This window comes from Chlamydotis macqueenii, chromosome 6 (assembly GCF_036417535.1).
Source record: "Chlamydotis macqueenii isolate bChlMac1 chromosome 6, bChlMac1.mat, whole genome shotgun sequence".
Lineage (NCBI taxonomy): Eukaryota > Metazoa > Chordata > Aves > Otidiformes > Otididae > Chlamydotis > Chlamydotis macqueenii.
The window spans coordinates 28,385,318-28,398,925 of record NC_141561.1 but is presented as its reverse complement, the minus strand read 5'-3'; the positions used below and the strand labels follow the sequence as shown (position 1 = coordinate 28,398,925).

The 13,608-nt window shown below is 41.6% G+C and overlaps 1 protein-coding gene across 5 annotated transcripts in view; it reads left to right on the top strand.

The window, feature by feature from the left end:
• The window catches only part of INO80D (INO80 complex subunit D), a 58,028-nt gene that overhangs the window by 5,332 nt on the left and 39,088 nt on the right, over positions 1–13,608 (top strand). For all 5 annotated transcript variants that reach the window (XM_086750633.1, XM_086750632.1, XM_086750631.1 and 2 more), the window contains exons 3-5: positions 3,967–4,062; positions 4,159–4,405; positions 10,082–10,830. In XM_086750633.1, the coding sequence (XP_086606759.1) occupies positions 4,188–4,405; positions 10,082–10,830 (967 nt within the window). In that variant the 5' untranslated portion in view covers positions 3,967–4,062; positions 4,159–4,187. The remainder of the gene's footprint in view (positions 1–3,966; positions 4,063–4,158; positions 4,406–10,081; positions 10,831–13,608) is intronic.

The window sequence follows — 13,608 nt, the reverse complement described above, 5'->3', positions numbered from 1 at the left end:
AACCTCATAAGAATGTAAGAAATACCCTGCTGGGGCAGATCAGGAGTCAAGCCAACCTAGTGTTCTGTCTTGGGCAGTAGCAGTAAGCAATGCTATTTAGGAAGATCATGAAAGCCCAGTCACTTTTTAGTGTTTTCTTCTCTTACTCCTTCTCTTACTCCTCCACTGTGTCTGTTAAATCAAGCATGCTGGCAGGTACGTCACTTATGGCCCCATTTTCTATGAACTTTTCTGTTGTGTTTTTGAGCCTGATTATAACTGTCTGCATCTATAGCCTCATGTGACAGCAAGTTCCAGCAGTTCATTACCTGTGGGTAGTAAAAACGAAGAAGTACTGCTTTAATATGTTTTGAGTCAATCTCTTAGTAGCTTCATCAAGTACCCTTAGGTCTCATATTGTGTGATACGGTATATGACTGGTTTATATTCACCTTATACCCTACCATGATTTTTTTAAACCTCGGTCATATCTTACATCAGTTGGCCATGGCACATATTTTTGGATTCTCTTCTGTTCTTTGCCCCATTGCTTCTGACTAGCTCAAAATCTTTTATTTAGAAGCAGTTAATTAAGGAAAATCTAAGATCCTGAAGAAGCAGCCTCTAGTTTCTCATTCAGGGATTGTGGCTAAAGCTGATTTGAGCATATACAGACATAAATTATGTTTCTGTTGAACCTTTCTACAGCTTCAATATAGAGTAAAAATGCAAAACCCAAAACAGCTTCAGAAAAGTTTTGCACCATGATAGTTTTGCACTGAAGTACAGCTGCTTAAGCATTTGATTTTTCCAGGGGAAGTCCATATTTCCGTCATCTCTTACTGAATCCTGTGGGACAAAAATAATTTCTCCCCCACCCACTATTTAGCTAAGTGTAGTTTCAGTTCTGTTCAGTTAAGTGACGTGTTCCTATTCCATGCTTGCGCTACTTTTTATGTAGCAGCAAAAAGCTCTGTTAAGAACTCCTCTGTATTTTGTTCAAAATAAAATACTACATCAGATTAGATCAGAGTCAATAGATTTAAAAGTCTTTGTTATTTATATACACACACATGTGTGTGTGTGTGTGTGTGTGTGTGTGTATAATGTGGTATGAAAGTGAAAATAAAAAGTTCTTTTTAGATCAAGTACAACTTCAGTCTCTGATCCTGGCAGTGTATCTCCACTTAGTGCCACTGTCTTTTGGAGAGTCTGTGTAGGAATCTACTAATAAAGATAGAATTGCAAGTTTGAGAGAGTTGCTGTTGGTTTTTTTTTTATGTAACATTGGCTGCTAGGTATATTAACTTTCTTTTTGTTCATTGCACTGTAGTTGCACTAATTGAGTCCTATCAGGATTTTTAACATGGTTATATTTGCCTGAGCTTCTCTTAGTGTATATAGAGATCTGAAAATTCATGTTCAAGCTCATTGGTTTCCCTGAGGATTATTGTCAATATTTTTGCTTAAATATTTCATACGGCATTGTACTTGTGCCCTGTATCTTTCAGACAAGTGAGAAGTAAAATACTATGCCTGCCTTGACACAGTCAAGTTAAATGCAAAAATAAGACTTAATTATGAGTTAAATCCAAAAATAGGACTAGGGGCACAAGAATAAATCCAGGATTATAGTGGCTGGGAACTGTGGAGCAGTTTCTTTACAGAAGCTTAACAGAGGCACACCAGGTATGCATTTCTCGCTGCTTACTTTGGAACCATTCTGAGGAACTCTTTTTCTTTGGTCTGTTGCTTGATAACCTTCAGAAAAGAAATGTTGCTGGGTTGTGCAAAAGAGGAGAAGGTCATGGATCTATCAAAAGCTCTACAAAGCATGATAGTAGTAGCTTAAAAGAAGATGGTAAATAAAATAGAAAGAAATGGAGAGCAGCATGTGAGTCACCCCAACTGCAAGATGCACTTGTCCTTTCAGGTTTTTCATCCTATCCAGTGTGCCACTGAATACAAACTTTGGTTAACCGTCGAGAGAAGCAAACTCCAGAGCAAAAAGCTTTCCTTCGGCTTTGTTGTGTGTATGAGATGCAATTAGTTAAGACTCATTTGATTACTTTTGCTGCCATAGTAGTGGAGGAGGCTGTCTCTCAAACATATGGGACCCAAACCCACATCACAACTCTGATATTGGGCATGTCACCATGGGATTTATGTTTTTCCTTTCATATTGTTGCTGGATAATACTGAAGTATATGTCAGTATCTGCCTTAACAAAGGTGTCTGAAAGGATTATTTGGTTCTCAGCGTGCTAAGGAAGAGATAGTTCCCTCTTCCCATTCTGCGTTTTTGAAGGCCACAACCAACAATGAATTTTTGTCTTCTTAAGACTGATGCATTGTGAAGGGTCACACTCCAGTGATTAGTTTCAAATATATATAGTATATGCTCTGTACTTTCATGTGCTTCGATGCATTGAGAGAAGTTGGAAAAGGTGAGTGGAACTGGATTAGATGTCCGCGCATGTGTTGCAGCTGTCTGGCATAAACAAGCGTGAGGCCCTGGCCCCTGGGGGTGTGTGCTTGTGTGTGTGCATGGAAAGGGAACTATGCATATAAAGAGGAAATACAGAATGATCCTTATTATTGTCAAATGATTAATCAGGTCACTTGTCCTGGTTAGATTTTGTAGTGCATGTCTCCATTCTGTATGCTGTGTGCTGCATGTGTGCGTATACAACTGCTTCAAGAATTTTTCATGTGTTTTAAAATTTTTAGTCGTCTTCTGTCCTTTTGCTTCTACAGCTAGATATATGCTAATGAAAGCCTGATTTCTGTGGTTTACCATTAGAGGTGTGATAGGGTGTTTTGTTTTGCCCTAGTGACTTAAAGTTGCTTTTCTAGATCCCCTGTGCCATAGTGCTTGCCATTTCCTCAAGGCGCTTTTATACAGTGGAAAGTGAAGGCTTGCACCTTCCCAAAAGAAAACTGTGTCTTTCCTGCAAAGTCTGTGTAGGCTCCCTCCTTGTAATTGTATTTTTGCCGTTTTGGGCCTTGGGAACAAGTCAGTCGGTTGAGATGGTAATCTGTACCTTTGTCACATGCCTCTAAATTATTACGTATTTCCTGAATATCACCTCTATATACATTTTTTTGGTTGGTATATAACACATGAAACTGAACCAAGTACTGAATATACCACGTTCAAAAGAGTTTATTTCAGTGCTTCAGGATGGCCTTTCTGAATAAAAGCGGCCTTTTGCAGGCTAAGCTGAGTGTAGCAGAGTAGCTGCAGAGTATCTGTACTGTTAATTATATTTAATGCTACTTTGGGGTGGGGTTTTTTTGTTTGGGTTTTTTGTTGGGTTTTTTTTGTTTGTTTGTTTTGGTTTTTTTTTTTTTTTTCCTAAAGATGATTGCCGAAGACTCCATAGTGTTGGGAAATGAAAAAGTACCTTATGATTGCATGGATTTGCACTGTAGGAGTCTATTTTACAGGGGGGAAAAAAGCACAGCCTGTTGCTGAAATGACATTTCAGCCCTCCTGGCATCGATGAGAGTACAGCCGCTGACATTATTAATGCCCACATTTACCTAAAATAAGTACAATAAGGTAGGAAAAGCTCTGAAGAACCATGGTGACCTCAGGAGGGACTGTGTATTGATGCTTGCAGAAGCTGTGGGCGACTACAAGATCTGAAGACTGTTTGTAAAGTGTGGTAAAGAAAGCTTTTTAAAAAAATATAAAGCTTTTTTGCACTGCCTGATGAAATAAAAATTTTGCAGAGGAAGGATAGCATTTTTGTAAGCAAAGATACTTGTTGTAAAACCTCTGCAATCAAATGGGTTAATCATCATTCAACCTGATTCCTGAAAGCGAATGATCTAATCTGACACTTAACCTTTTTCAACTTGTAGCTGCTAATTACTCTGGTGAGCCACAAGTTTAGTGGCTACATCTGGCCACTTACTTTTAAAGCAATAATAATATCTATTTTATTCTGACTGACTTTGACCTTTTTTATCTTTTCCTTAGACAATCTGCTTCATCTTGATTCATCATCATTCCAGGATAGTGGTGTCCTTGGGACTCTCTCTTAACATTGATATGGTACAGAAGATTTAAAATCAGGTATTGTTTTGGGTCCTTTCCTGTCAAAATGAAACACACAATTTAGAACTGAATGCATTTGTTTGATGATTTGTCTTAATATCTTGGTTCTTTCAGCTGATGTTCACAAGGAATAGAGTCACGTGATGTATGAAGGCAAACACATACACTTCTCTGAGGTTGACAATAAGCCCTTGTGCTCATATAGCCCCAAACTGTGCAAGCAGAGGCGACTTAACGGCTACGCCTTCTGTATCAGACACGTTCTGGAGGACAAGACTGCCCCCTTCAAGCAATGTGAATATGTGGCCAAGTACAACAGCCAACGCTGCACCAACCCCATCCCCAAATCTGAGGACCGAAGGTGAGTTGTGGTTCTCCATCTGCAAAGTGAGAAGTGGTTTTCTTTTAGAGTGCTACCTGGTTTCAGGATGAGGGAGGAACTGGCCTGAGTGGATTGAATTCTAGGATGTTCTTTTAAGGATTTTGTTTTAAGACCAGTAAACTTTGTTTTATTTTCAGTGGGAATCAGGTACTGAGAAAGAGGACAGTAACTTACTTCCAAGGATGTTTTCGGAGAGTTGATTGCTTTTCTTAAATTCTCTATAAACTGTGGATCAAACCTGCTACACAATATGTGCTGTTCTAATTAATTTGCTTTGTCGCTCACAATATATGCTTTTAAAGCAGCCTGCTCGTTTGCCCAGCCGTGCCAAAAGCACACTTCCATCTGCTTTTCAGGACAAACAGTTGAAAATGCCTACCTTCAGGGCTTAGGAAGTAACATGCAGGGTCAAATCCAGAATTGGAATTCAGTACTTGTGATTTGGTACTGATCTTTAATGTTGTGTTACTGGAATAAATATTACTTGATAACAGATGAGCCAGCTGTCCACTCCTTCTTTTCTTCCCTCCTTCCTCTCCCCCTCCCTGCCCAAATGAAGATGCCCGAGGTACCCAGGTATTAAATGCCTTGCAAGAGATAGTGCTTGAAATTGTTGGAGACCTGGGAATTCAAACCAGATTTCCTAAATTGCAGCCCGTACTGTAACCACAAGGGTATTCTTCCTTGCTCTTTAAGACTTCCTGAACACCAGTCTCATTGGTGTTGCATGGGCTGAAATAGCAGAATTTTTCTAATCTTGGCTTCTAGGTATATATGACTTTAATTTTTCAGAGTCACTGTTGCAAGTTTTGCCAGTAACACATTATTTAATTAATATATGTGTTAACTATCTGAGGCTTGTTCTGTTAGAAATTATTTTTGTAACCTAAAATATAAACAAAATATGCCAAAAAAGAATCAAACCACTGTTCACTGACCTTTCACATTATTAGCTGCCATTCACTAACCTTTTGCATTATTAGCAGTTTTCCCACTGTGCCCTACATATGACTTCCTTCTCGGCTCACAGCTCCCTCTCTTGTCTGAAACAACAGTTGGACTGTGCTCTAAATTAACTTGCACTTCACCTGCCATTTCAATTGAGGAGAGTGGTGAAGTGAGAAAAAAACACGAATGTTTGTCAAAAGCTGTAGGGCAAATGCTCAAATGGCATAAGATGAATAACTTTAAGCTGTAATTTGACAGTTAGTGACTGTTTCTTTGCTGCTGTACAATTGAGGCTCTTTGGAAATAAGCTCACAAAAATGATAATGAAAATTGTTAGCGCAAGTGGTATGCTGTAATTTCAGATGCAAGAGCTGACTGAGCCAGAGTTGCTGTTTACCAGGGGTCGTACTTAGAAGCAATAGAAATAATAGTACTTAATGACGCTTTTTTTAGATCTCATATGTTCTCATGGAATTTGAGATTTTTCTTTACACCTTGAATAGAGTTCACACTTTGTTCTTTTTGATTTTTCTCAAGTTAAAGTGAAGCGTGGTCATGACATCTGGTGTATATTAGAATAATTCAATTGCATGTTGAGTGTCACATTACAGTACTTGGAGAGGACAGCAGGTGTCTGAAAGAAAATAAACTTTTAATTTCAAATGAGAGAATGTGATAGTTTGAAAGAATATTTTTAAAGACTGCTTCTAAGGGCAGAGTTTAATTTTAACAATAAAATTTAACGAATGCTGGTGATAAGACTATGTCTGCTTTATACTGTTTTTTTTTTTTGGCAGGCAAACCTGTATCTGTTTCTTAGGAGACTTTTTCACACTCTTTGATATAAAGATGTTTGCTATGTCTGAGTTCTTCACGCGTAGCTTTTAACTTTCTGTGTACGAATTACTGTCAGATGGTCATTTTGTCACAGTTTTACACATGTAACTGTACATGATCAGAAGCAGCCTGTATGATGCTCTGGCAGCTATCTTCTTACATACTTTTAAAGATTGTAAAAAATAAAATATCTTAACAGGATGCATGCATTTTCTGCCAAAGGCTTCATAGTCTGTCCACAGATAATTAAAAAAAATTATCGCTTGACCCCAGACAAATGAGATGCTAGGAGCCACAGACATGTTTAATATACTGGCATATTATTAAAGTTCTTATTAACCATTAACATTCTAAAAATTAAATCTATTAATAGTGCATTACTTCCTTGCCTTATCTGAAGTCTTAATGTCTCTATTCACTATCTTGTTTTTCAAAGAGTATATATGGGATGGGATGATACATACATGGGTTCTGTATCTGTATTTTCTCTGAATACATTCCTCCTAATTATTTATTGTCCAAATACACACATAGATAATGAAGTTCAACTTGCTTTTTAAGTTTAGGGTTATTACAGTTTAGCTGGGTTAAACACCATTTTATCTCTGATTCTGGTCTTTCAGAATTATCTGTAAATATTTTATTAGTATGCAAGATACTCTCCAGTTTAGTTGGATCTTCCTTTAAATAAGTGACAGAAATTGATACCAGTCTGGGATGTACTGGGACGCAGAATGTAGTTGTAGGTGGAAGACCTCATTGTCTGGATTCTTGCCCTCCCAGTGATGTGGGAAATTGTCCAGTTGAAGCCTTCAGAGCCCGTCACATTTTGTGTGCTTCATGTTACGACAGTTTTAATGGATATCAACCCAGTGCTTTTACTGTGTGTGCTGCCTGCATTTGACCTCATCTACACCAGAATAAGTACCTTTGGCACCGAGTAAGGAAGGGGGAAAAACTGTGTTAGATGATTGGCATGATACTATCAGCTGAGAATAACTCACAGGCAGGTTATAGAAAGGAGAAATTGTGCCACTAAGACAGGCACATCAGAAGTGGCCCTTGTAGGGCTAGCTTGGCCATAATGAGTTTCATGCTCAGAACCATGTGAAAGGGACTGTGTTACTCGCAGGTGCTATTCCAGTCTTCCCCGTAATCTGTCTTCTATGGAGCCTGAGCTACTAACATCTTCCCTGGTATTACCAGGGATCCAAAGAGTTTATTGGCTCAACTCTGCTGGTTATAAACTGGTTCTGGTGGAGTCAGTTAATGTTTGCACCAGGCTCTGCAGCACCACGTAAACTCAGAGCCAGTTTGGGCCAGGGCCAATTAAAAAGCCATCCTGAAACTTCAAGGACAGGGAAGTGGGTGTTTGTGCCTGCCTGGCTCCGCATGGGACCAGCTAGAGAGTGACAAGGCCAAGGTTGAGTTGGTGCTAATAAATTATGCCTAGCCAAAACTGCCTGTATGTAGTCTCCTGTACCCAGAGAAGACTTAAGTGCTCTTCCAATCTTCTTCTCGCTCCTTTAGTCCTGTGGGCAAGGTGTATCAGCCTCAGTTATGCTGAAAGACAAGAAGTTGATAGACAGAGCCTAAAGCACAGAGTGAAGTCAGTGTATACTGGAGTCTGCAAGTGCACGTGATCTACGTTTTCATTATGTTGTAGCCTGGCATCTATAGTTTGTGTCTAGAGGTGATGCCTTTGTAAGATATTGTTGGCTTTCAGTGATGCAGTATGGTCAGTTGTAAGAGCCAAAGCTTTGTTCTCTGCTATATAAAAATGATACTGTTAGAGTTAAATGAACAAGCAAAAGCCTTAATAGCCTAAAACTCAAGGAATTTTAGCAATCTAATTACCTTTTCATAGGTTTATTTACATTTTCTATTTTTTTGCTTTGTCTTTGGTTTTCACAATGAAAACAGACTAGCCAGTTTTACCTCCTTGCTCCTGCACAAGCATAAGGTGGCAATATTTCAGTTCTGAACAATATAAAGGACGCGTGAGGTGTTCACATTGAGAAAAACTCTCTTTACTGGAATAAGGGGAAAAATTCCGTCACTTATCTTGTCTGTTTCTTATTTTTTCTTCTGTCATATTAAAAGTGCTGTTGTAACTGATCTCATCAGTCTTGTTCAAACAAAGTATTTTAAAAATGCTTAATTTTAGTTACGGGAATAGTGCTGTTGACTGTAAGGGAAGCTTTATTGAGCCCTCATTATATAATTTTAGTTTTAGAAGTGCATTTCTCAGTATGAATTTACAGTATTCCAATAAGGACTCCACACGTTGCTGGCTTTTAGCTTGCCTCCTTTAGATTTATTTATTACTTGCAACTTAATATAATAAAGAAATTATTTAGACAATAATAAGCAGCAGTACCTTTCAACCTTTTCTGATTTGTGAATCCTTATGAGTGTGGATCCCTTGACAAATTGCGTGTATGGAGATCGTTATGGAGCATATATGGATTTGCTTTTTCTTTTTTACTTTTTATGAACCCTTTAGAAGCAGTTCACACGTTGCTGCTTTAGTGGTGGAACAGCAAGTTGAAAGTCACTAAACTGAAGCGTTTAACCTCTTTGGAGGGTTGGTTTGGCCTTTTCTGTTACTTTATCTCCATAAAGGCCAGGAATAATTTCATTTTAATGTAATTTTTAACAAAACTTCCTTTTTTCAGATTCATGCTGATCAGATTTTATACCTTCATGGTATATTTCCTTATCTTGTCCTTATTCATATCCATTAATACTTTCATGGGTATGTCCTTAGCTTGTTCATTAATACCTTGATGTAGATATAACTTTTTCCTTATATCTTTTTTTTCATCTCTAAGCTGATGGGATCTTGCAAGGGCAGAAGTCTGATTACTGGTGGCATTCTACAGAGGCAGGAGGGCCTATCTGGGTGAAACAGGAAAAGGATCAGATCATGGTCCTACATTTCTATCACCTGTTTGTTTTAATCAGACAAAAATTAATTGTTTACTTCTTAGTATGTTATCTGTGGCCATGAATTGTAACTCTTCTTGTTTTAATTTTCATTACAAACTTTTGAAGATTCTTTTCCTATTTTTTTAATAACATGACTTTAAAAGCTTTTTTTTATATTAGAAGAGCTTAAAATCCATGTTTGTGGATTGGATGTATACATATTCCTGGCACTGTGTAAACATTTTCTAGCAGCAGAGAATTTTTTAAACTAGATTTTTGTTTTAAGAACATGCAGCTAATCCCCTAGCTACATAATTAATTACCTTAAACTACTAAAACAGAGCTTAAATATTTATACTACTTGTTCATTAAGTGCAAATAGTGACCCTTCTCAGCAGGTATCTCTAGTGAGATTGTCTATATAAGAAACTGCTCCCTATTACAGTGGAATTCATAATAGTAATGTGTGCGTCAATGAAAATGTTAATTACTTCCAGGGGAAGAACAGCCAAATGAAAGAAAGTAGTCTTCAATGTACTTTTTCTTTGGAACTTTTGAAATGACCAGAGTTAATGACTTGAGTTCTTACTGGTTTGTGTCACACAGTCCACATGTTTTGTTTGCTTTGTTTTGTGAGTATTTACCCTACTAGAGAGTAAATATTTTGAGTGGTTGTATGTGAATCTCCTATGGATGATGAATGAAGACTTTTAAGATTACAAATTGTCACTTGTGTAAGTTTTTGTTTTCTGTTACAGGTTGGGAACAACAGTTATCTGTTGTATTAGAAGCAGTTGTGTACACTTCTTACAAAACCTCCTCTATTTCAATCTAAATTCGCATTAGATGGGTGTGTGTGGATTTCCCTTTAGTGATGTCTGTTTTCTTCAGATTTTACTTACAAGAGTTGAATTAACTATCTGCTTTTACTTTTCAAAGGTACTGCAACAGCCACCTGCAGGTACTTGGCTTTATACCGAAAAAGGAGAGGAAGAAAAAGAATGATCCCATAGAGGAGGTAAAGGTCAGGCATCAGATGGATGCTATGGCCTTCAGTCTGACGGTGCCCACCCTGGCCTTGAAGATGCCCAATGGACTGGATGGGATGTCTCTCTCCCCTCCAGGGGCTAGGCTTCCTCTCCACTACCTGGAGGCAGAATTAGAAGACCCCTTTGCTTTCAACGAGGAGGATGAGGACTTAAAGAAAGGGGCAACAGTGAGGAAAAAGTTGCAGAGCAAGTTGGCTCAAAACCGGCAGCGCCAGAGAGAGACAGAGATTTTAAAAGTTCGCCAAGAGCACTTTAGCCCCCTTCCTGCACCTTTGCAGCAGCAGCCTCTGCAGCAGCAGCACTCCCATTTGCCACCTTCATCAGCTTCGTTAAAGCCGACAGGGCTACCGCAGGGCGTAGTCTGCAAGTCACCTCAACCTCCGAACACCAGCCTACCAATGCAGGGAGTGGCACCCACCACACACACTATAGCACAAGCCCGGCAGTTCTCTAACAAGAGACCTCTGCCTCTCCTGCCACCTGCTAGGGCTCCTGTCGTGGACCATCCAAGAACTGATCGGGTCCTCATGAAAGCCACAGCCTTCTCTCCGCACTCGTCCTGCATGAGCCGGCTACAGAGACTGGTGAAACTGTGCACTCGAAAACAGCAGCTGGACACTGATCTGTTTCCGCATTTAGGTGAGTAGATAATAGATGCACCGCCTGCTTATTTTTTTTAACCTAAAACCAAAAGAAGAACTTCTTCCTAGCTCTGTCCTGGAGTCCTGTGTGGTCCTTACAAAATAACCCTGAATTAGGTAATCTTTTGGTGTTTTCTTTAGCCCTGTTCTCTGTGAAGGGAATGCTTCTATCTATTGCATATGGTTTATGGCATCTTGGTTGTTTATTCTTCTTAATGTCCTGGTAACTATTTGAGAAATCAAACTGAGGTGTAGAAAGCATTGCTTGGATGATACAGACATTGTACAGAAGGTTTGCAAGTTGAGTAGTAAAGGTGGCACCAGCTGTTACCTACGTGAGTGTAGATTAGGTTAGATTGAACCTGAACACGTGACAAGTGTACATTACAGAACAAGTGTAAGTAGAAGTTCGGAGATTTGGCCTGTCGTTCTTTGCAGATCCAAATTTCCAGTTGATGTGACTGGGAGGATTGGAACATAAGAGAATTTATCTTGACTGGGACTTTTCTGGGCTCATACAGAATGTGGATGAACAAAAGCAAAAGACTGCTGCAGGAGGGCAGCACTGTTACAGAAGGTAACTACCTAGCCTCATACGGCCCACAGACTATTATCCACTGCTGGTGTTTCATGTGGGGGCCAGCGACACAGCCAGCAGCAGTCTAAAAAACATCAAAAGGGATTTCAGGGCTCTGGGTTCAACAGTCAAAGGCTCTGGGGCGCAGGTGGTATTCTCATCAATCCTCCCGGTCGAAGGGCAGGGACCTGAAAGGGTCAGATGTATCTGGCAGGTTAACTCGTGGCTCAGGGAGTGGTGCTACAGCCAGGGCTTTGGGTATCTAGATCACGGGGCATGCTTTGAGAAGCCCGGGCTTCTAGGGGCGGATGGCGTGCACCTAACCAAGAGGGGGAAGAGTGTGCTTGGACAAAGACTTGCCAGACTTGTCCGGAGGGCTTTAAACTAGTGTTGCTGGGGGAGGGGGAGCACAGTTCAGCCCACTGCTGTCAGCATGGCGCCAGTGCCAGCACCGAGGGTCCAGAAGCTGAGGAAGGATCGCAGATAAGTGCAAATAAACCTAAACCGCGGTCCAATAGCACCCCTGTTGCTCCAGCCAGCAAGTCGGCTTTGTTGGGGGCCCAGCTGAAGTGTCTCTATACCAATGCACGCAGCATGGGGAATAAACAGGAAGAGCTGGAGATGCTTGCACACGAGCAGGGCTACGACCTCATTGGCATCACGGAGACGTGGTGGGATGACACATACGACTGGAGCGTCAACATGGAGGGGTATAGGCTTTTTAGAAAAGACAGGAAGAGGAGATGAGGAGGGGGTGTCGCTCTCTATGTCAGCAACCGGCTGGAGTGTGTGGAGCTCCGCCTGGGGATGGACGAGGAGCTGACAGAGAGCTTATGGGTCAAGTTTAGAGGATGGGGACGGACAGGGGACGTTACGGTGGGGGTCTGTTACAGGCCGCCTGGCCAGGAGGACAGAGCAGATGAAGTGCTCTATAGGCAGATAGGAGCAGCCTCACGGTCACAGGCCCTGGTCCTCATGGGGGACTTCAACCATCCTGACATCTGTTGGAGAGACAACACGGCAGGGCACAGGCAGTCCAGGAGGTTCCTGGAATGTGTGGACGATAACTTCCTCCTGCAGGCGATAGAGGAGCTGACAAGGAGGGGTGCCATGCTCGACCTTGTGTTCACCAACAGGGAGGGGCTGGTGGGGGATGTGAAACTAAAGGACAGCCTTGGCTGCAGCGACCATGACATGGTGGAGTTCAAGATCCACGGGGCAGCAAGGAATCTACATGGCAAGCTCTCTGCCCTAGACTTCAGGAAGGCGGACTTCGGCCTCTTCAGGGACCTGATGGGCCAAGTGCCATGGGAGGCGGCCCTGGAGGGAAGAGGGGCCCAGGAAAGTTGGTCCATATTCAAGGAGCACCTCCTCCAAGCTCAGCAGAGGTGCATCCCGATGAAAAACAAGTCGGGCAAAAAGGCCAGGAGGCCGGCGTGGATGAGCAAGGAGCTCCTGGACCAACTGAAAGTGAAAAAGGAAGCCTATAGAGGGTGGAAGTGGGGACAGGTAGCCTGGGAGGACTACAAAGAGGCTGCGCGAGTGGCCAGGGGTAAGGTAAGGAAGGCCAAAGCCCTGGCAGAACTGAATCTGGCCAGGGATATAAAATGTAACAGGAAGAGCTTTTATAGGTACGTAGGGGACAAAAGAAAGTCCAGGGAAAATGTAGGCCCCCTCCGGAAGGGAACTGGTGTCCTGGTTACCCAGGACATGGAGAAGGCTGAGGTTCTCAATTGCTTTTTTGCCTCAGTCTTCACCGACAAGAGTTCCTGTCCCACCGCCCAAGCTGTAGAAGGTGCAAGCAGGGACCGTGAGAATGAAGAACCGCCCATTGTACTCGAAGAGCAGGTTCGGGATCATCTGAGGAACCTGAAGGTGCACAAGTCCATGGGACCTGATGAGATCCATCCGTGGTCCTGAGGGAACTGGCAGATGAAGTTGCCAAGCCACTGGCTATCGTATTTGAGAAGTCGTGGCGGTCTGGTGAGGTCCCCGATGACTGGAAGAGAGGGAACATAACCCCAGTTTTTAAAAAGGGGAATAAGGAAGACCCAGGTAACTACAGGCCGGTCTGCCTCACCTCTGTGCCTGGCAAGGTCATGGAGCAGATTCTCCTGGAAACCATGCTAAGGCACATGGAGAGCAAGGAGGTGGTTGGTGACAGCCAACATGGCTTCACCAAGGGCAGATTGTGCCTGA